This window comes from Erpetoichthys calabaricus, chromosome 1 (genome assembly GCF_900747795.2).
Source record: "Erpetoichthys calabaricus chromosome 1, fErpCal1.3, whole genome shotgun sequence".
NCBI classification, from domain to species: domain Eukaryota; kingdom Metazoa; phylum Chordata; class Cladistia; order Polypteriformes; family Polypteridae; genus Erpetoichthys; species Erpetoichthys calabaricus.
Window position 1 is genome coordinate 320097302 of NC_041394.2, and position 24476 is coordinate 320121777.

Genomic DNA, 24476 nt, shown 5'->3' on the forward strand with positions numbered 1-24476 from the left:
AATGTCTTGTAATTGACTGTTTACTCCCTTCTATCCCATTCGTACTTGGAGGCATCTGTATATTAAATGGTGTACAAATGGGAGGTTCCGTGTGACTTAGTATTGACAAATGTATACTTAGAAGTGTACCACCATTTCCCCCTCTCATCATTTGCTGTGATGTACTCTATAAAGCCTAAACACTTTTCTTGTTGGTAGCGTATGCTCTGTGGGCGGCATCATGGGAGTGTGAACTCTCATACTTACACATACAGATGCCAGCCTGTTGCCTGATAGCTGTTTCACTCCTCGTTCTTAGCAGCTCTCTCCCCCCCCCCCCATGTGAATGTAATTTTTTTCTTTTATTTTCTTGGTGTGAGTGAGTCACATAGTTGCTGGTTATAGGAATCAGAGTTGTGCTTGGGAACGATTCTGTGTGTGTGTGTGTGTGTGTGTGTGTGTTTTTTTTAAATGTATTTGTTTTTCTGTACTATTGATGGCTTTACTAGACTATGCATTTCTCCTTTCAGGGAGATGTCTTCTTATGTTTTAACATAGTGTGGCAGGTGAAATGCAGTATATACAATATTTTTACTTTTATATCATCCTAAAATTTTAGATCTGAGAACATGTTTCTTAGATGGCAAATCAATTGGTGTACAGGTACATACTGTAGGTCACTAAGTAAGTGATAATCAGGTCTGAAACCTCAAGGTGCTGAGACCAAGATTTATGTCAGAAATAGAATAGAATGTGTCTGACAGGATTTGTGTATCATCAATATGTTCAAAATTGTATTAATTGCTCTGGCTTTTTACTAAATTCCAATTAGTCTCTGTTTGTGTGGACTTCCATCTACCCATCCATGTAATTTAATTTCGAGTCTCTTGAGCATCCCAAAGATGTTCAAGTTAGGTCCAGTGGTGACCCTAGATTGGCCCAATATTAATGAATGTGTTGAAAGTTTGTGTTTTTCTCTTTGTGTGTCCTTTCATGGACTAAAATCCAATCCAGGTGTTGTGCATCACTTGCTTTCAATTTTGCTGATGATGAACAGGTTCAGAAAATGAACAGAGGGTTGAGCGGTTAGCTATAAACTTTTTTTTTTTTTTGGGAAGGAGTTGTAGGTTGCTATTTAAGAGTACATTGTAGTAAAACTGTGTTCTCAAGTGGTTAATTTGTACTTATAGAGTACAGGTTTTCTGTGTCCTAATGTCAAGTGATGATAGTTTGGTTTTTTACATTGCAACAATATGGAAATTCTGTTATGTTTTTAGCTGACTTTTTATTTCATTCATTTTCCAAACCTATTGCATCTTGAGGCAGGTCATGGGGAAGCTGTGGCCTATCTCAGTAAGCACAGGTGCAAAGCAGAAGCAGTCCCTGAACAGAATGCCAGTAGAGTAAGTACACACAAACACAATTTAGTACTGCCAGTCCACCTAACTTGCATGTCTTTAACCCGTGGGGGGAAACCCTCTTGAACATAAGCTCCATGCAGGGAGGACTCAGGGCGTGAATCTAGGCTTCCTTGTTGAGAGGAAGCAGTGCAACCACTGTGCCACCATGCTGTTTTGAACATTGTTCTGGCTCAATTGAATGTTTTTTTTTTCTTTCCATTTGGATCTTGGTTTAAAAATACTTTGAAAATATTTTTAAGTAGGCCATTTTTTCTTACAGTTCACTTGTATGTTTTTTAATAAATTAATTATTGACCCCAGAGTGGAAATTTCCAATGATGTAAATCGGCTTGTTAACTAGTAGAGAAGGCAAAGCAATTCTGTTTGTCTGCTTACATTATGTGTGCACCCGCAAGGAGGTTTGAAATAGTCTGCCCAAGTGAAATTCCAGTGAGATCATTAGGTGAAAATTATGCACAGCCTAGGGCATTCTTCTTTTTGCTTTTTGAAATACTGTAACTGTTAGAACAGGCTGGTTGCTTGCATATTGTTTTCCTTGTCTTCCTAAAAAAAGATGAATAATGAAATGAACCCTTAGGAACTGGAAGAGCTGTCCCACTGAGATGCTGAACGTATTTTAAATTTTGCACATCGTGTCATAGTCAGCTTTAAAAAGGGATTTGAGTGCTTTAAAAATAAGACTGTCCTAAATTTGAAAGTGCAGTGATGTAAGAACAGGTGTAATTTCATCTTTTTTTTGTTGAATTTCTGGTAGTTCTGTGGCTATAGCATTTTATCTGTGATGCTCCACACAGGCAGTAACTGGGCTGAAATTTGAGATCAATGCCTCAGAGGTGTGTGACTGCACTGTTAAGCAATGTCCAATCTTCACTTATTACTGTGTAAGTCAAGTTTTATGAAATATCTGAGCAGTAGTTGTTCACTTTACTCTTTGTAGGATGTACTCAAAGTATGGCTTCTTTTACATTTTTTTAATCATAGAGGGTGTGATTGAGTTAAAACTGTTCAATTGTTGCTAAACTAGAAAGTAAAAACTAGTTTGTAAAATATAAACACTGCATGCAAGATTATAAGAAAATGTAGGCAATTATTACTTTTTGAAACTAGCAGTCTTTTGTGCCTTGTTCAACCTTGTATTCTCTTTTTAATGCACTGCAAATACTATACAGGTGCTGGTCATAAAATTAGAATATCATGACAAAGTTGATTTATTTCAGTAATTCCATTCAAAAAGTGAAACTTGTATATTAGATTCATTCATCACACATAGACTGATGTATTTCAAATGTTTATTTCTTTTAATGTTGATGATTATAACTGGCAACTAATGAAAGTCCCAAATTCAGTATCTCAGAAAATTAGAATATCAATTAAGACCAATGCAAAAAAAGGATTTTTAGAAATGTTGGCCAACTGAAAGGTATGAACATGAAAAGTATGAGCATGTACTGCACTCAATATTTAGTTGGGGCTCCTTTGGCCTGGATTACTGCAGCAATGCGGCGTAGCATGGAGTCGATCAGTCTGTGGCACTGCACAGGTGTTATGAGAGCCCATGTTGCTCTGATAGTGGCCTTCAGCTCTTCTGAATTGTTGGGTCTGGCGTATTGCATCTTCCTCTTCACAATACCCCATAGACTTTCTATGGGGTTAAGGTCAGGCGAGTTTGCTGGCCAATGAAGAACAGGGATACCATGGTCCTTAAACCAGGTACTGGTAGCTTTGGCACTGTGTGCAGGTGCCAGGTCCTGTTGGAAAATGAAATCTGCATCTCCATAAAGTTCGTCAGCAGCAGGAAGCATGAAGTGCTCTAAAACTTCCTGGTAGATGGCTGCGTTGACCTTGGACCTCAGAAAACACAATGGACCAACACCAGCAGATGACATGGCACCCCAAACCATCACTGACTATGGAAACTTTACACTGGACCTCACGCAACATGGATTCTGTGCCTCTCCTCTCTTCCTCCAGACTCTGGGACCTTGATTTCCAAAGGAAATGCAAAATTTACTTTCATCAGAGAACATAACTTTGGACCACTCAGCAACAGTCCAGTCCTTTTTGTCTTTAGCCCAGGCGAGACGCATCTGACGCTGTCTCTTGTTCAAGAGTGGCTTGACACAAGGAATGCGACAGCTGAAACCCATGTCTTGCATACGTCTGTGCGTGGTGGTTCTTGAAGCACTGACTCCAGCTGCAGTCCACTCTTTGTGAATCTCCCCCACATTTTTGAATGGGTTTTGTTTCACAGTCCTCTCCAGGGTGCGGTTATCCCTATTGCTTGTACACTTTTTTCTACCACATCTTGTCCTTCCCTTCGCCTCTCTATTAATGTGCTTGGACACAGAGCTCTGTGAACAGCCAGCCTCTTTAGCAATGACCTTTTGTGTCTTGCCCTCCTTGTGCAAGGTGTCAATGGTCGTCTTTTGGACAACTGTCAAGTCAGCAGTCTTCCCCATGATTGTGTAGCCTGCAGAACTAGACTGAGAGACCATTTAAAGGCTTTTGCAGGTGTTTTGAGTTAATTAGCTGATTAGAGTGTGGCACCAGATGTCTTCAATATTGAACCTTTTCACAATATTCTGATTTTCCGAGATACTGAATTTGGGACTTTCATTAGTTGTCAGTTACAATCATCAACATTAAAAGAAATAAACATTTGAAATACATCAGTCTGTGTGTAATGAATGAATCTAATATACAAGTTTCACTTTTTGAATGGAATTACTGAAATAAAACAACTTTGTCATGATATTCTAATTTTATGACCAGCACCTGTATTCCAGTTTTGCCAGCAAAGAATGAAAAATATTTGCACAGAATTTCTGTGGTGCCTACATTTGACCTTGTGACATACGGTATTGTTGCGACATTGGGACACTGCATTTTATTGAGTAAACAGAATATTAAATTTAATCTAATTTGCAACATTTGTACAAGCACTAAAAAACAAGTGCTGTACTATAAATATTCCGAAAGTGCCAGTTGACAAGGTCCTTTGTGAGTTAAGAGTTGAATAAGGCATGCATTAAATAAAGCACTGTTACTGACGCATATGCTGACATTTTAATTGTAGCAAAGGAAAGCACACTATAAAGCCAACCAGGGGTGCAGTGTGTGGTAAGGTTAAAATGGCCATTAAATTTGACTTCTTAGGTTCTTTTTTTGTCCCTACCCTGTCGTTGTACTTCTTGCAGTGGATAATTAAGGTGTAGGAATGGGCAGATATTTAACTTGGTTAATTAATTATCCCCTTTGCCTTTGGAAACGCCTGTAATTAGTTCCATAATTCATTAAGGCTCCTACTTTATTTACCTTACCTTTCTCATTGTAGGAGGCAGATCTGTGGTCTTTAGACTTGTATCAAGTTAATTAAAGCACACTCATTTTAATAAACAGTGTAATATAATTTATTGGTAAATACAAGGGTTATAGATATAACTGCATATATATATATATATATATATATATATATATATATATATATATATATATATTAATGTGTAAGACAAGATGCAAGACAATCAAACATATAACATATAAGTGGTTGGCGGTTTACTGGCTGTTTAGAGTTCTAATTTATCTTGGCACAGATAAATTGTTTTACAATACTACTTCCTCTCTTGCTGTGTGGTTGTGTGACATGGATGCTATCCAGTGACCTGAGATGAAGACTATACTCCTTTGGTACTGTGTCTCTTCGGAGAATCCATGGGTACCGCTGGTTTGACTTTGTGTCGAATGAGCGGTTCCTATGGAGTCCCAAATGAGGCACATTACCTGCATTGTGAGGGAGCACCAGTTACGGCACTACGGCCATGTGGCTCGATTTCCCCAAGGGTGATCTGGCTTACAGGATCCTCATTGTTGAGAACCCGAGTGGCTGGACCAGGCCAAGGGGACACCCATGTAATACCCTGGCTGCGGAAACTAGAGGGTCATTTCCAGAGGGTGGGTCTGAACAGCATGTCTGCCTGGGGGGTTGCCAACCAAGATCCCGAGCTGTTTGTGTGGTAGGTGTGGCAACATGCTGTACCAGTGCATGCTCCCCAGTCTGACCTGACCTGATACTAAGTCATTAAGCTTAATGTCTGATGTTATGTGGAGTTGTTGCAATGGGTTCAAGTGGGGTACTGTTCTTGCTTTGAAGTGCACTCTTTCTTTTTGTGATGTGGTTCTTTATCTGTTATGCACAGTGCTTTCCTCAGTTAGGCCCTTTGCTGTGTCATTTGCAACTTCATTGAGAAAATTACTCTTTTTGGTACAAGAATTTAGATGCTGAATTTCCCTTCTTGTAGTAATGGCTCCTTGTCTGGCTTGGGTTGGAAGACTGTATCTCCGGTTTTTTGTCCACAAAGTGAAAAGATTGTAAGCTTTAATCTCCCAAGGGAGAGAGGCTCATGAACCTTTTAGTTTCAAGGAGAAGTTTCAAAGGATGATCATTTTGTAGAATGAGAAAAGACTGCTCTGAGAATTATCTTAAGAGTCCAGAGAGTATGCTCAGCAATGAGGATTATAGCTAGTTTTTAAGAGGAATTTTAACGTCTCGTGATTGGATTAATGTCACTTCTAGTTACAAAATCAGAACCTGCTCATGGGTGTGTTATTTTGTCCATCGCAGTTGTCCTTGGATGTCTATTTTGCACCTTTTAACCTGAAAAAATCTCTGCAGAGAGGCCACTGTAAAGATATCAGTTCAGTTCTTATTTACAACTTTGTTATTGGATTTTGTACAGGCCGGTCTGGGACAAAGAGTTCAGTCCCTTACTTTAGAATGTAAGTAGAGGAAGGCACAGCTGGACGTCTGCATGCCTGTTAAATCTGCTGGCTTAACAGGCCTGGTGTGCCACTAAAGCCTAGCAGAATGGGCAGTGCCCACCTTTTTCTACGAAGATACTGCTGGGCCTCAAATTTTTACAGAGCACACATAATTAAGAGAAATTGGTCCTATGCATTGTATAATGCATGTCAAGACAGGTAAAATGACTTGCCTAGGGTTGCATACTGAACAAGACGGAGTGGAGGTGTTGAACCCCACTCTTTGTGCTGTAGACTCCAAACTCCTCACCCACTGGGCCAAACAGCTTATAAGAAAATACAAAGAATTCAAGTGTTTCACTGCTGCACATTCTGTCTTCTTTGCCGTTCTAAGTGCTCATTTATTTTTAGCCAGAGTCTGGTACTTAGAGGCACGCTGCTCCATTTCTCAGCACTGCGTGGACTTGCATATAATGAAAGACACATCTTGGATAAATGGATATGAAGAAGATCTGGGGCAAAATTAACATAGGAAACAGAATATGCATAGATAAACATGGAGGAGTGGCCAGGGAGCAATCTAGAAAGGGATTTCTTTAAGGATCTGGTATCTAAATGGTGCTGCAACCCACTCTGTAAAACTAAAAAAATAAATAAAAATGTAAAGTAACACCCATCATTAATGGTTAAAAAGTGAAGCAGATTGCAAAGAATCAAGGGTACTTTCACAAAAAATATTTTTATATAGTGTTATTGATGTGGCTCACTATCAGTAAGTGCTATAAAAAGCAATAGACAGATCAGGGAAATACAAATTTGTATGAATATAAATGTGAGAAATGTACATTACATAAATATAGAATGCTAGAAGCTTTAGCTATTGCCCTTTTCAGAGAGCTGTATCAAAAATGTTTAAAAGAAGTAATCAAGATTAGTGTTTTCATTAGTCTTATCTTTTTATCTGATTAACTATTTATATATTATGTTGTTACATAACATTCTGTAACCAAGATTCAGTACTTGAACATTTGTGGGGTCTGAGTCTATAACGACCACACTGAGAATAACGCAGGAGCTATCTCTGGACAGGGTGCCAGCTCATTGCTGGAATGAGGGAATAAAAAAAAAAATCAATATTCCATAATGACTTTTGCATATCTATTATTCAAACTTGGTGGCTCCTCATTTATATCATCTTACTCGTTTTGATGAGACCTTTTTTCCCCAAGCTCACCAACCAAAATCTCACCCAATAAATTTCCTTATTCTAGTGGGGTGCTTCTTGCTAGGGTGTCAGGGTACTACAACTCTCCAACTCTGGGCTCACTACATTATGCTGTTAAATAATCACTTTATTCTTTTTTTCTTGTTATATTTGTTTATAGGAAACAATGTGGTACTGTTCAAACTAAGACAGTCAACTAAATCACAAGGTTACAGATTCATTCTCCACCATTAACAGCCCCATCACAAGGTTAAAGATTAATTCTCCACCTTTAACACCCCCCACCATTGTAACACCTGTCAGAGCTCCCACTGTGAACACATTGAATCAGCTGTACTATATTATGTAGTGTATGAAAAATGTATTGTAATTATAAAACTCTGGAAAGGTGCTGAATTTAATGATTAAACAAAATTGGAGCTGCACAAATGTCACTGCTGCCTTAGAATTGCAGGAGACTGGATTGATCCCAAGTCAGGCTGCTGGCAGAGTGATGTTGACAAGTTATCCCTTTGTTTGTGTGAGGTTTTTTTTCTGGTAATTTATGATTTTTTTCCCTCTCATATTTAAAAATAGAATGCAAATTTCGTTATTAGATATTAACAGTTAAAGGTTAGGTGAATTGGTGTTGCTAAATTGGACCTAGTGTGTGTTGATGGGTGTGTGTGTGTGTGTGTGTGTGTGTTCACCTTATGATAAGACTAGTACCCAATCCAGGGATTGTTTCTCCCTTTTTCTGGGATAGGCTCCAGCTTCCCTGCGAGTCTGTGCAACATAATAAGGGATGGGAAAACAGATGGATGGGTTTACATATGAGTTTGCTTTGTAATACAACATAATACAATGCAACTTATTTTTTTGCATAGCAGTCTTAACTGAGTATAGATGCAGAGCCCTGTGAACAATTCTCAGTCAAAATACTGTATAAGTATAGATTATATGAATTACTAAATAGAGAACTGGTACATATATAAATGATTGTTAAAACACACAATGAACAAGATAGATACTGATTAAACATAAATAGAAACCAACAATATCTATTAATTAATTGATAACTTATGGCCAGTTAACAACGAAGGAGATTAAAATTGTAAAAGAGAAAGTCAAAAATAAAGTCACAGTCCTGGAGACCTCACTTCATAGAAACAGTCAAACAATTATACTCTTCATGTAGAGCGCATTCTGTAGATTCTCTCTGGGGAAAAGCATTGAATGAAATAGTAAGGATACTGAAGCACAATGTTGCGGTTTCAGACTCCACCACTGTCTCATAGTGTGACCCTGAGCAACTCTTTTGACAAAACTTAGGACTTTAGGAATATGTACACAATTGTAATATATCTGTATAGCACTTTGTGTAGACTTTCACTAGAAAATTTTTTTTCTTACATTGCATAAACTTGAAAATGATTTTACTATGTCTGGAAAGCACCAATTGTTGGCTTTCCTAATTGAAATACACTACATAAAGTTTGGACTGTAAAGCACAAGGTTGCATGTTTTATTACTTTCACTGATCTTTTCAGTAAATTTGAGCAAATCACCCGTCGCTTGCCAGATGAAGAAGCTATGAAATGTATATTACTGCACCTGTAAAGTATCTTATGTGGATTCTTTCTTTGTAAATTTTGATTTAAAAAGTGTACTCACAAGTATTGCAGTTTTGCTGAAACATGCCTACTGTTAGGACATTATGTCATTCTAGTACTGAAGAGGATTGTTTACGTGACAACATGGACTTCAACGTTCTTACAGAGTTTAGTTTTCTAAGAAACATGTGTATGTTGTGGTAACATTGTACTTCTAGGTAATGTTTTCAGTTTTAAATAGCAAACATTTTTTCAGAGTTTTTTTTTTTTTTTGGTGTGGAGGTGGGGTTTTCTTTCTGGTTGGCCTTCTGATCTTCCCATATTGGTTTGCTAAAAAAATGTAATGGGCCTTTGGCATGTCTCTTAGGGCAAACGTGGGGCATGATGGAACCCTGATAACTTCTGGCTGGGTGAGTCCCTGTAGAGTTTCTTTGTTTATACCAGGTGTCTTGTTTCCTGCTGTACTGGCCAGTTAAGAAATGAAGGTGCTGCTATAAGCTTGTGATCTGTCCTTGCTGCTCATTGTTGACTGCAAGAAGACATTAATGTAGTGCCTTGTCACTCCGCTCCTGTGTTTTTCAAAAGGACATGCTGCCAAAGGGGGAGGGAGGAGGGGAGGAACACGGACAGTTAAATGCTTTACTTAACTGCTATGAAGTAATATTAGAAGACAACTAGTGTAAAGAGGGGTTGTTTGATAAAACCGGGAAATCTGCTTTTACCTCGGGGCCTTGATAATGAATTTTCATTTGTAAGATTCTCTGAAAGGATATTTGGTATGAAAAATGCTATATAAGTTAAAAATGACTACCTTTAGGCCAAGGGCAGTATTATGGGAACATTTTCATTTAAATTAGAACATTATCTTCAAAATTTGTCGCACATCTGGGACCTCAGTAAGCAAAAGGTGAATTTGAATGAAAATACTGTGTGGGCAGTTTACATTGTTAAGGATTAAAGTGCGAGTAGTTTATGATTATAGCAAGAGATCTGAGTTGTTTAGGCCAGATGTTCAAGTGATAGTGAATCCTCAGCTTCCAGCTTAACATAAACATATTTTTCATGAACAACAGTCAGCACTAAGAGGCATCTGGACAGTAAGACAAGGTTATTTCCTATGAAATCAGCTACAAGACTGATCATGACTGAATGAGTTAAAAAGAGGTCTTTAGATGTAGTTGAAGAAGATAGTCTTGGATCAGCAATCTCTAAAGTATTACTCAAGAAAGTCTGTCATGGGAGAAGCCCTGCATGAGAAAAAAAATCCTTGCTTGTAACAAAATATTACTTGGAGGGTACTGTATGTGGTGAAAGTCTTGAGGATTGAGGTGGCTAAAATGTCATTTTATTGGCATGTGTAAAAGGGTACAGCCCGGACACAGACAGGCAGACACGTTGCAGTCCATCACCACACGTTTATTCACCGCCAACAAACACCCCCCACAGTCTTTCCACAATCCCGGCCTCTTCCCTAGCCATTCCTTCACTGCAAACACAGGGCCTCTCTTCGCCCGCCTCCTTCTCCAACCTCGTCCTCCTCCTCACCCGACTCCGGCCTTGATTGTCGGGAGGCGGACCCTTTTATAGGCAGCTGATTGAGGGCCGGAACCCGGCCACCTGCCACACATGAATGCTAAGCAGTATGAGTATGACACCAATTAGTCATTCCTTACCATTTAGATCTTCCCCCATCCTGCCAGCAAAATATTATGGAGGTAGCCTTGTGTTGTTATTGTTTAGCTGAGGCCTTATCCAAGGTGGTGTACAACATTTGAGAGATGCAGTTGGTTAGATTTCTTTTTGTTTTTCCATTGGAAGTACAGACATGTATAGTGATCTGCTCAAGGTCATGCAGTGTCAGTAGCAAGATATGAACTCCCTCAAGGCTTGTAGTCCAAAGCCTTTAACCACTATGCCACACAGCCTGAAATTTAGTAGTCTTGTGTTGTTGAGACTTGAGAGTCTTGTCAAGATTGGTGGATGGATAATTGGGACACAACATAGAGAAACAGTGGATAGAGACATGCACATCCCTTTGCCAGGCTATTCCTGCTGTCTCTTTTATCTACACCACCATTTGAATGTTCCTGGGACCACCCATGAAATTTTGTGATGACTGTTATTGTTACTGTGTTACTGCTAATTATGTGGAACCCTCACTGAATGGAATGCCATCATAGAGACTTTGGTGGCCACCTGGTTGCTGATTGTTTTCTGAATCTGTTGTCACATATACAGTATAGTATGATAAAACTAAAATTGAAACACAGTGTCTCTGTATGCCATTTTCCGATTGTATACACTATGATCATGATGATGATAGAACTTTATTTGTCCCCAAGGGGAAATTTAGCTTTTTACAGAAGCTCTTTAAATCAATAAATATGTAGATAAGTAAGTAAATAAATAAATATACAGTACACTGAATGATTATAAGGCAAAAAAATTAAAAAGAAAGAAAGAAAAGTTTGGACTTGGCTGTCACAGTCACAGTGAGGAACTATGCAGACATATTGCTGTTGGTATAAAGGAGCCCCAGTAATGTTTCTTGACATACTTCTGATGAATAATTTTAATAATTTTTAAAATATTTGTAAAAGTACTAAGTGTTAGTGTGTCAGAGAGAGGATGTGCAGTTTTTGGTTTACTGTAATTCTATCCTTTGCTACTACTGCTAGGGGGTCCAGAGGGCATCCCATAACTGAGCTTGCTTTCTTAATTAGCTTATTGATTCAGTGGGCCTCCCTTGTAGTGATGTAACCAGCCCAGCACACCACAAAATCACACTGGCCATCACAGAATTATAGAAGATGTGAAGAATGTGACTTCCCACATTAAAGGAACACAGTCTCCTAAGAAAAAAGAGTCTGCTCTGTCCTTTCTTACATAGTTCTTCAGTGTTCCGCGACCAGTCGAAGCAGCCATTAATGTGGACCCTCAAGTACGTGTAGTAGTGAACCACCTTTACATCCTGTCTTTGAATAATGACCAAGCATAGTTTCTTTGGAGCTGTGAAAGTCAATAACCAGTTTCTTGGTTTTGTTGATGATAAGATGCAGACAATTCTCTTTGCACCAAGAAACACATTTTTCCACCTGACTCCTATACTCTGTCTCATCCCCTTTATCGATACACGTCATCAGTTTTAATTTGTTCAAAATAGAGTCAAAGGTGTATTGCTGCATTTATTACTCCTTAGGCTCCAAATAAACTGGAAATGTGCGTATAAAGAGCAGAAAGTGCATTATATTCATTTCCCCAATATTTTTCATGTTTGTAAGCACTCAAAATCTCCGTTGCTCACTTTTAATATAATGCTTTTTAAAACATTCCTGCTTGTAAAGAAAAAACGTCTGAAATCTAGCTGTCAGTCAGGTCCTAGTTCTGGTTTCTAGTTCCTGAGATTCCCTTCTTTTAGTGGAAATGCAACTTTTTTGGGGTTAATGTACAAACCTGTATCTTTTAGTATGCTTACTTTTTTTACTTCCAAGGTGTGCCAAAAAAGCCATATTATCTAGATAGCATTCACTATCTGCCTATATATCTGTGGTATACTAGTTTTTCTTTTATTTACTTGTTTGTCTATCGATTTTATCTTTCTCAGTCATTAGTTCATATAATGAATTTTAAAGTTTACAAAGAAAAATAAAGTCAAGCTTAATGGTTTCCTATTTGTTTCTTGTAAAATGTGTCTATGGTCAATGTTTTGGTCATTATATAAAAGCAACCTTCATCATAAAGCAAGTAGCCTCATTTCAAATTTGTATTCTTGCTTTCATATTTTTTCCATTATTTTATTAGTGTCTCTTACACGATAATCAGATTATGGCAGGCTTATATAAAGAAGGAAAACCAAAATTAAGCTAAGGGTATCTCCAGGGTTCAAACGAATATATATCTTTGGAGACTGTGTTGCATAATTTTTAAAAGCTTCAGGATTGTCTTAAAATTAAAAGTGGAGCACCAATTATAACATTCTTGGACTCGCTTAATGCAGTTCAGGGTAATGTGTGACTGATGTCTATTCCAGCATCATCGGGCACAAATCAGCTCTGGACAGAGTTCCAGTCCATTGAGGGTTGTACTCATGCTTACACGGGTCTAGGTTGCTAATTAATGTAAGCCGCATGTTTTTTGGGATGTGGGAGAAAATATCACACAGGCGTGAGGAGAATATATGTTTTCTACAGACTGGTTACAGGATTTGAACCCAGGTCACTGCTATACACTAGCTATGTCTCCAAAAGTGTTAAATTTCCCCATTACTTTGTAATGACACAGATTAATAATTGAAATCTCTTTAATTTAAGATGACTTTTTTTAGGTGACAGTGATAACTAGAAAAGTCTGAAAAGAAATTCCATTCATCTTTAAAGCAACAATTCCCATTTAAATTCAGGTTTACTCTGAACAGAAATTCAGGGAGAAGTTTAAATATAGTAGGAACTGAACTAAGGAATCTGTTCTCATTTACAATTATATTTGAGATATGGAAATAGTTGATGCACTCTGTGTTTAAATAGACAAACAATGAACACACCGTGTAAAGATATTGTGTAGTATTTCAATGTAATTTAGTCTGCTTTGTGGCCAGGCTGCCTCACTGATTCATCGTCCTAGGGTTGAAGATAATGCCCATTCACTATTTGTGGGAGGTTTGCACATTCTTTCTGTGGGTTTTTCACAGGGCACTTCAGTCTTCTTTGCATGTTCCAAAGAGTTACTTGTTATGTTAAGCTGCAATTTTAAAATAGTTCTTTTTGAGTATGGGTTGGTTCCTGCCTTGTTCTGATGGTGCCAGGATAGGCTTTAACCTCCTTGAACCTTAAACTGGATGAGTTAGGTTTGGGACTACTTCATTATTGTGCTACATTGTATATCTAATTGAATTTGATAGATAAACATATTCATGAGACTTTATCACATCTCTTTTTATTTATATAGTGCAGTGGATTGTACTGTTGTCTCAGATCTTGAACTAGATCTTTGGAACTATCTGTGTCTTTGGGGATAGAGAAAGAAGAGGAAAACCCACAAACATGTGCTCTTTAGGTTAATTGGCAGTTCCAAACTGGTCCTATATGAATGTGTATGTGTTTTTGTGCCACTGGGCACTGTGATGGACTGGGTTGTCCTGGGCTATTGCTTCATTGCACCCAGTGCTATAGGGAGAGGCATCTGTGACCTGCAAGCATAAATTGTATAAAGCAAGTTTTAAGTGTTATGTTTTAAATTTATATCTCTCCCTTTGACTAACTGACAAACCTGAGGCTATCTGTCCAGTTTAACAGATGTCCCTTGCACTAAATCTAGAGAACCCTTTATTCTTTGTGGCATAGGGGTGGTTGGTACTGGCGCTTAGAGTTCTAGAACTTTCTTCGCAGCAGGCAGCAAATGACAGTTTGCTCTCCTGCCTCCTCCTACGCTGCTGCCATCTCACTGCACACAGACGACTCTGTCCTTGATTGACAGGCCAGTGCTTTTAGCGATCTAAGGAGCTCTGACCGTTTGCTCCTGCTGCTGCTGCTGCTCCTGCTCATGAAGGCGTGTGTGACGTGGGATCTGGTGGGGTGGGGGAGAGTTCTGCTAGAATAAACGGCATCTTTGCAAAAGCCCCCCCCCCCCCTTTCTTTCCCTTCTCCTGTTGAAATGCGTTTAACTGTTAATACTGTATCTCTGGGAAACTGGGAACCCAGAACTGAGCAGGGCATGAAATCTGATGGAAAGGAAGCTGCCGGATCATTCCAGCACATCTTTATGATGCCAGCCACACTTTATGTAAGTATTCATGCTGGAATTTCCTCCTTTTAGCAACTGGCATGTGTGATTGTGAGAGCTTTTTCTCGACTCTTCGAATGAATGAGTTTTCTATTCCAGTCCTGGCACTGTGGGAATTACTTTTCAATGTTAGCCATTAAGCTTTTAGATTTTGTTTCTTGTGACAGGAATTTCACATCAGTATATCATACCTGCTTAGTGCTAAACAACAGAAATTTTGAGTTACTAGCTTGGTATTTATTACCCGTAATCCATCCCTCCATGCATCCATTTTCTGAAACTGTTGCGAGGAGCCTTATCCTATACTAGATACATCAGCTGTAATTGAGGGCCTAAGCAAATATTGTACATTTTTCCTTTTGTATATGTAAAATCTCTGGAATGTTTCTGACTGACACTATTTTTTCCATCTGTAATTAACAGTTTTGGGGCCCCTAGGTTACTCTGTGCCACTCCAGAGTGGGCTAATCGCAAAACTGTTCAAACTCAACAGAGCGCTGCTGCTGCCTTATCTCTGGCTTATTTGTATTTTTGGCTCTCAAACTATTGCAGTGTCCAGATCTATTTTTATTGTTCTTTACAGTTAGGATTCTCAATTGTTCACATTTACCCTGCTGTGCAGTGTGGCTGATGTTTAAAAATAGCAGAATGTATGGAAGCATCTGTAATGTGGTATGTATAATTCTGTAAAGAAGAACTAAAAAGAGAAAACTCAAGTATATAAGTAGAAACAGGTCCCAAAAAATTAAACTGAAAAGTGAAATACAGGTCTATTTCGGCCAGGGATACTATACTCATCTAAAAATTGTCTGCCAGTTCTGGGTCATTGTATGATTGCGCCTCTTTTCTTACTTTAAAATATTTGAATCTAAATTCTGTAAATGTGAACAGTAGGTGGACATTTCATTTATCATGTTAAACTGTATAATCTGAACTCTAATTTGATCCCAGATGACTTAAAACATTTTAAAAAATGCAATATGCTTTTAATGTAAGACAAAGAATATAATTTCCTTAACAAGATTAAACATTGGTTTACTTTAAAATTAGTTCATTGAATCAAGTTTTTAGCACCTTTTTTGGCATCTGTAATTTGCTGTGCTTTGATACTCTTTATATGGTACATGTTATATCAAGTTAAACTGGATAGTGTCTGCCTTAATTTAAGACCCAGAGTAATAGATGTGAATGCACTATTGCTTTTTATTGCTTTTTTTTAGTTTGTGTATATAGGATCCAATTTCTTTTTGAAGTAAAAAAAACATGTTGAATTCACATTTTTGTCCAGATGTTTTTACACTAAATTCATTTTCTCAACCTGAAATCTAACATTTAAATGGATATTTATTTTGTTCTCATTGATATTTGGTGCATTCTAGGGCAAATGGATGTGTGGAAATTTTTACCTGTCATTGTTAGCAGATGTGCTCCATCTTTGTTAAGTTTCTCGAACATTTATTTCAAGTTTTGCCATTGACTGAGCTCAAGGACACTCACCTTGAACTAGTCCATTTTTGCTTTGGCCTTGTGCCTGAGATTATTATCTCTCTGGAGGAGTAGATTTTAGTCCTTCATTTGATATGCCACAGGATGCCATTCGGCTCTTGTCAGCTGAGTAGCTGATTGCATCGTGGGCCGTGTGTTTTTTATGCAGTACTAATTAGCTCAACTTATAGCCTCATCGTGAGCCAATGAATCATTGCTTTTTATGGTGGTGAAGTGATTTTTGATTCACATGTCACCTGCTCTAAGTGCCACTTGTCCTGCTAATTAGGTAACTTCTTTTAGGTCCCAAGTGTTTACTTCCTTTGATGTAGATCACTTGTTGCAATGTAAATCTAAGATTACAAAGGCCATTGCTCGTATTTCTTATTTTAAAACTGTAATAGCCTATATCATACATGGTATTTGCACCACTCATCTGATGACTGCGTATGTGTATCTGGATTTCGTCTTTTCCTTAGATTAAAAAAAAGTTCAGTAAATGTAACCTAGAGGAAAACAAATAGTAAGGCCGCTTTGGTAACCCTTTGTGTCCCTACACCGCTCTAGCATTACTTCCTTCTAGACTGTTGTGGTCTGATCTCTTAAAGGGCCACCTAGTACTAGTTCTGCTAGTATGGGAACTGTTCTGCTCTCCATTAGCCTGGAAGTTTCTTTACTTTCTCTCAGGTTGTCATGGCCCCACAATCAAATGGAGAGTCAACTATTGCTTGACACAGCTGGGTGGCCTGCCTTTTACTGTTCTGGGGAAGCATTACATATTCCCACAGATTCATCTTCTCACCTTATAGGTGCCAGGTGTCCCTGTCTAAATCCCTTTAGAGCATCCAGTAGAAAATGTACTTAATGAAAAGCGCTATATAGATGTAAAAAATATGTCCCATCCTGTTGCTGTGGCTAGACATGTTTATTACCTGCCAGTGCATGCTACTGTCTACCTTCTAAGGCCATGCTGGCCCTTGCCCTGTGCTTTCTTGCCAGCAGCAGCTTACCACCTGCACTTGAAATCAGGTAGTCCACCTGAAGCTAAGCATGTTTGGGCCCGGTCAGTACTTGGAAAAGCTTGGGTTGCTGCTGGAAGAGGTGTTGATGAAGCCAGCAGGGTTGTCTACTTTGTGGTCTGTATATGGATCCCAATGTCCCAGTGCAGTGCTTGGCACACTGCTAGGTAAAATTGGAGCTGTCCTTTGGATGAGACGTAAAACAGAGGTCCTGACTCTCTTTGGTTATTAAAAATCCCTGGGCATTGTTCATAAAGAGTTGGATGTTTCCAGATGTCCTGGTTAAATTGCCCATCATGGCCTAGTCATTCTGGCTGCCTAATCCACCCCCTGTCCCTTATTGGCTAATTATCTCTCACCCATTCACCACCTGATAGCTGATGTGTGGTGACCATACTGAAGGAAAATGGCTCCAGTCACATCATCCAGGTGAATGTTGCACATTGGTAGTGGCTGCAGTAGCTGCTCTTCTCTCCGTAAATTGCTTTGAGTGTCTTGAAATCTGCTATATAAATGCAATGTCTTCTTCTTCATCTCTGTGTTCACCAAGCCACCACCCCATCATCTTGCAGTAAGGAGAATGTCTGCTAGGCTCAGATGCAAGTTGCTCTCCAATTCTTGTTTGTTTTTTTTGCTTTATAAATTAAATGTCTCTCAAGCTTTGTATAGTTTCTTTTCACTGGTTTCCCTTTCCTATTCTGTCTTCATTATGTTCCTTCTCCATCTTTTTTCCAGTATCCATATGCAATACTTTGTTCCTTACTACTTGGTCTTAAGTATGCATTTGTTCAAAATATTTTTTTCTTTCCATCTAGCCAATAATCAATCAGTTATTCTTTATATTATGTCTTCTGTCCATCCTCTTCCTGAACCTGTTTATTTAAAACAGGGTCATATCCAAGCAGCTCTGTATGCATATTAGGAATCAGCCATGGACAGGTGGGTGTATCACCATATTAGGGCACACTATTGCATACAGCCACACACTCATACAGAGCCAGTTAACCAAACCAGTCAGTTTTTGGCAAGTGAGAGGAGAATGCACCCTTGATAGTAATGCAGAGCAATGTTAAAATAATATATTGTATGACAGCAATAGTTAATGGCCGGGATGGTACAAGAGAGCGGCAGAATAAGGCAAAATATTAATGGTGATTGTTACACTGTGAACTGAAATAACCTTGGTATCTGTAATCAGTCAGGTCATAATTTAAATGTAGATGCTCATGAAACATAATTCCAGCAAGAGAAAAGAGGCACTGCAAGGCTTTGGGATAGCAACGAAGGAGGTATCTTTTATGCAGGTTAATAGGCTTTGAAAATGAATTGTGAAGAGACAGGCATTGATGTCATGTCAGCCAATGGCACTTTTTTCATTGAAGCTTATTATGGGGAACAATTACACCTATTAAGTAAGCAAGAATTAGCTGATGGCAGTGTAAATGTTTTACACAAAGAAAAAGACGCTGTAGACAATAGAAGAACATAAGATGTTTTTAGAAATGAGAGTCCACTCAGGCCATGAAGCTTGGTCTGTTAGCAAATAGCTGTTGTATGTTGTGGTATTAATTGTGTCAACTACCTGACTACCTGTATTTTATTCCTGATTCTCACAACTCTTTGTGTGAAAGAGTGATCCCCAGCTTCTGTCTCAAATGAATCCACTTCTTAGACTCCACTATTGGTCAATTATTTTGTGATTCATTAACTTTACGAATTTTGCTGGATCAACATTATAGATGTCTTTGAGTATTCCAAAGGTTGGTATTAGGTCCCCACACAGCTATAAAGACTAAAGGTTTAATTCCCTTAGCTTGTCAAAATAACATATGCCCTGTAGTCCTATGATACACTGCTTTTTTGCCCATTTTCCAACTGCCAACTTGATTCCACAGTTTTACCACACTGAATTACCAAGTAGTATACTAAAGTAATCATAACAATATATCCATCCATCCATGTTCTAAACCCCCTTTATCCTGAGCAGAGTTGTGGGATAGCAGGAGCCTATGAAAGCAAGAATCAAGCATAACACAACAACAACCCCGGAAAAGGGTGCCAGTTCATTGCAGCGTGAAATATAACAATAATAATGCAGTTTAGCTATATAGCACCTTTCCCTTGTTCAAGGCTCTTCATAAGTATTTAAGTAGACGCAATATGAACAGAAGCACAAAAGTGAATATAAAACATTAATCATCAAATACAAGGTGAATCTGTTAGAAACAGAAAATTTAGGGTAAGTATAAGTAACCTACAGCTTTTGATTGTTCAAATTATTTTTATCCACATGAGAATGTGCCTAGTGAAGGAAGAGCAATTATTTGTCCTAATTATAAAGCTTTGTCATACCCACCATTTTATAACCAATGGTCATAGCCTAAGGATTCCAAGAAGAGACCCAAATATATTTTTAAATTCCATGATCTCTTCAGATGCCATCTTCAAATATCACATGGGCATGTCCACTTTAACCATACAGTTTCCAGGACAGATCATCTACAGCCAAGCCCTCAACACACTCTCCCATTATGTTACTGTTTGAACAGAGGCCATACTCCCTCTCTTCAAATACCTACTGTTATTCCAGTACACAAAGAAAACCTTTCACAGGCATCAACCTTTTAGAAATCTACAGAAATTTGGCGCCATCAGTGCTAATTGCTGCCCATCCTCTCCATGACTTGTTGTTCCAGAGTACCTTCTTCCATGGGCTCTTTCCTTGTTTTACTAAGTGTTGCTACTGGAGCTCTTTTTAACCCTGCATTCATTAGACTGCATCATGCCCATCTTTACCGTAGGTAGATATAATAGACACATTGTCATAGTAACATAATTTCTTTAATTTCACTGTGCATTAAACATACAATATATGGGTAGATTTTTATGCAGTTCTTGTCTTGTACTTGTGTATTTGTTTGCACTCTGCTTTTAGTGTTTTGATGTATGACTTTACATTGCATGTTGCTGATATAGCAAGTCAATTACCCATCCAGATTTAACAAAATAATTATATCTGCTTATCTATGTATCTGTCTTGTCTGCATAGTCTGACTGTTTCCTTTCCCTACGTATTTATCAGTGTGTCTATCTGGCCATCTCACATAGAACTCTGTCCATTAATTTAATAGCGTGCCTTTCATCTCTCATGCTCTCTGTTTTACTTCTCTTTGTAAAATCACTTTCATGGTATTGTCATCATCTCTTTTTGAGTGTTGTGCAGTGACAGAATTATTCTTGACTCTTGTAAGTGAGCTTGTGCTTCTGTTCAAGGCTCTGTGAGGCCCTTTGGATGTCAGCCCTTGATATCCAGATGAGTTTGCAGTATAAGGGGTATTATCCTAGCAGTCCTATTGTTGGCAAGGTCTTCTACTGGTTTTTTTAATTTTAGTAATCACACTGTACTGTGCATATATAATCTCTGCTTGTTTTAGCATCATAGTCTGCTGTTTTTTGGTGGCGGCAGGTAGCAGCTGTACACCTCAATAAAGCCCCACTATGCCCTCATTCCCTTGTTCTGAAACACATCCTCTGCTTTCAAATGAAGATCTGCACTTAATTTCTGACTGGAGTTCAGACCTGACCTGTGACCGAGTCGCTTTTAAGCATACCAGGTGGCTTATTTTACAGAATGCCTCCTTTTAGTTTATTTTGAAAATTAAATGCAGTGCACCCAGTATAAAAATAAAAGAAGGGATAGGGATGGTTGGGGCAGTATTGTTTTTTTGTTTTATTGCATGTCATATATACTAACACACATTTTATTTCTCTTCTCTCCTTTACTCTTTCTCCTTTTTACTAAAAAATATCTCTATGTGTTGCCTACATGGGGGCTGGACTGGCTCCCTTCTATGTGTCATCCTCCACCAACCACTCCCCCCACACTTAAAAACCTGCAAATGTGTGGCTACAGCATCATGGAGATATCAAAGACCACCTTGGGACATCAAGTAAGTAGCTGCCCTTTATCTTCTGCTATAAACGCAAAATAATCTTAACAAAATAGAAAAACCATAACATTTTTGATCAAAGTTTCTGAAAGGTGGGTGACGCACCACTTCTGCCTGCCCCCACTGTGTCAGAGCCAACAGTTATGACGAAACCCTAGAGATTCTGTGGTGTGGCCCTTTGAAACTGAATTCAATTTCACAGGCTGCTGTTTCTGGTAATTAAATTCCATTTTATCAGATAAAGCTCTTGTGAGTGGAGTTAATGCATTGTAAACAAAGGAAAATGCCTAACATTTTAAAGGCAAGGTATAGTTTGAATGAGTTTTGAGTGAATGATACAACACTATACATAGATGGCAGCTTGTAATTGTCTTGTTTTTGATGTAACAGAAACACTAGGAATGAAAATTTCAGTTCATTGGGAATTATGTTAATAAATGTGAGTCATATGAAATTTGCACTCATTAATATGTTGGACTGACAATATTTGGGATTTACTTGTTTGACTTTCTATAGCTCTTTTCCATAAAGAACCCCTCAGGTTTAGTTAGTATGACTCAGTATTTCAGCCAACTATACTAGTTTTTTCTACTAGTGTGATGCAAAAAAATAAGCAAAGCTTTGCTTCTCGTTGCAAATGGATGTAAGATATTACAAAGTTTGAGAAAGTCAGACTAAGAGGATTGTGGTAAAAATAATTATCTCATATAATAAGTACACATGAGTGATTAAATTTGTTTTCTAAAACCTGAATAAGATCTTGAAAGTATACAAACTAATTCAATCTAAGAACACAGTGCTAAAAAATATGAAGCAAAATGGCAATGGTAAAATTAACCCTGTTCTATAGTTCCATTTTACTACTTATCTTACTGAATTAAAAGTATGAACTTAAAATCTTTTTAATTTTACAGTAGAATGCGGATTAACTGTGGTTCTGCATTATCAGAGGCAAACCTGTAAAACTTTTCTTATAACTGATAAAATATTGGCCATAAATTCTGTACTGAGTACCTAAATACCTTTAGTCCCTTTCAGCCTTCACTGCACTGAGCGAGTGGTCGAGGGATTGGGGACTGTGGGGATGTGGGTGTGACTTACTCGCCCCTTGGCTACTGTCAGTGTGTCACCAGCGTTGACCATACATGCTCTATTGTTTCTAACACTGAGGATATGTGTGACTATACATTTCTGTAGTTCATTAAGTCTTCCATTTTGAATATCAAAATGAATGGGAAAAGGAACGCATTGTGGTATCCTTACAAGTGTAACTAGAAGTTATCAATCAACTGGACCAGAGAGAAATGCATCCATTCATTGTATCAGAATTTTAAGTTATCTGTGGTAGCATCGGTTTACAAGAAGAGTACCATTACCAAATGTGAAAATTGAGGTGATGAAGTGTAGGTCGATTATCCTTTTTAAATTATAGTTAATGAAAGGAAGATATCTTATTAGGGTTTGTTTTGGTGACTAATGTTAAGCCAATTTTCATGTATTTTAGTGTCAATTGAGCCAAAATAAAAGTCATTATTCACATCCCTGGTCCTCCCTTGTGGAGTTTTCATGTTTTCCCCATGTGTGCGTGAGTTTCCTCGGGGTATACCGGTTTCCTCCAGCACTTCAAAGACATGCAGGTCAGGTGAATTGGAGATGTTAAATTGGCTCTAGTGTGCATTTGGTATTTGAGTATGTGTGTGTTCACCCTGCAATAGACTGACGCTGTGTCCAGGGTTTGTTCCTGCCTTGCGCCCTGTGCTAGCTGGGGTAGGCTTCACCCCCACCCCCACCCCCGCCCCTACCCCTGACCCTGTTTAGGGTTAGAAAATGACTGACAGACTGTTTGGAGCTAGGGCGGACCTACCTTCAGAGTGTTCTGGGTGCTTGCCCAGAATCCCATGCTGGAAAGGGGCCTTTTTATTAATCAATAAAATGACTGAGTCTCCATGGTGAAAATAGCAAAGTGGGACGTTCAGTGCTTGATGAAACAATCAAGTCTCTGCATACCAAATGCAAGAGTGGAAAATATCACACAGCATTAAACTACGGAGTGTCTGCACTCTGCATTGTTAAAAGTATGATCAACGAACGCTCTGTTAAGAAGTTAAGTCACTCAGGGGTCTGTGGTGGATTTAATCCAGGTTTGTTTAGGATCAAAAAACATTTAAATTTTTTTACATTTAAATGAATGGTAACTATGTTACAAAAAAGAACTATTGTCATTTATAAGTAGAGCAAGCCATATAGCACATTACCTTTCATCAGAAGAACACATCCTGATACTAGGTATTCTGGACTATACTCGTGAGCCACCAAGCATTTTGCCTCCACTTTCCTTGTAAGATGAGTAACATTTGTTGCTTTAATATCAGTTTCACTCTAAAATCTCAATCTGTCTATTTTCTGAAACCATTACAATTGCTGATATAGGAGCAGGAGCCTATCCTGTTGTGTCTCAGGTAAGTAATTTGATGCAGGGCAGCACTCACAACAGAAATTAATGGAAGTCCAGAGACAAATTCAGTGGATAACTACTTTATTTGAATTTAAAAGAACAATATAAAAGAAAAGTCTGATGTAATCAAAATAACACTGGATAGTGTTATATGGATATACTCTCTAATAAGGTGTGGTATACAACCCTTTAATTTTCAAAATAAAAATCTTTTTTTAAAAACAAACAATCAAAAAGTCCTATCTTACACTCCTCCATTAAACAAAATGATTCTTTTAACATCAGCCTTTCAGGGGGCTTTCTTATCTGTTATGGACGAGCCCCGAGACTCTCTTCAGAAACATCTGCCAGAGGTGTAAGATTTTGTCCGGGATTACTACCATTCTCCTCATTTGTATCTTGGTCAGCCCCAGTAGGTTCTGCCTTGGAACATCGGCAATAATGAGTATGGCTGTTTCTCATTCCGCTGCACCCATTTCTGCTTCACTGTCTAGTTCAGATGCAGTCCCTGTGGCTAACAATTGGTTCACTTGCCATTTCATCACCTTGCCTTTTACCTGTACGAGGTACAGGACATTGCCTAATTTTTTTTTAAATTTTACCTGGCACCCAACTTGAGCCTTCTCCACCCTAAGTAATGTACCCTGCTGGAACACAAATTCTCTAGTTCCCCTTGGTTTTGAGTATCCTCTTGTTTCTCTCTCATGATTTTGTAAAATGGTTGCTTCATTATTGACCACAGGGTACATACCTGTCTATTCAGAAACAGCTCCACAGGGGAATTTCCTGTTGTGGCCTGAGGTGAGGTATGATA

At 38.4% G+C, this 24476-nt stretch overlaps 1 protein-coding gene across 5 annotated transcripts in view; it reads left to right on the forward strand.

The window, feature by feature from the left end:
- The window catches only part of osbpl8 (oxysterol binding protein-like 8), a 268722-nt gene that overhangs the window by 108100 nt on the left and 136146 nt on the right, over positions 1 to 24476 (forward strand). For 2 of the 5 annotated variants that reach the window (XM_028818206.2, XM_051919550.1), the window contains exons 1-2: positions 14610 to 14753; positions 21171 to 21207. The exons of 1 other annotated variant lie outside the window; for it this stretch is intronic. In XM_028818206.2, coding sequence (XP_028674039.2) covers positions 14625 to 14753; positions 21171 to 21207 — 166 coding nt within the window. In that variant the 5' untranslated portion in view covers positions 14610 to 14624. Of the gene's footprint in view, positions 1 to 14609; positions 14754 to 21170; positions 21208 to 24476 lie in introns of those variants that run through there. 2 more of the 5 variants (XM_051919551.1, XM_028818197.2) reach the window with 1 other exon arrangement.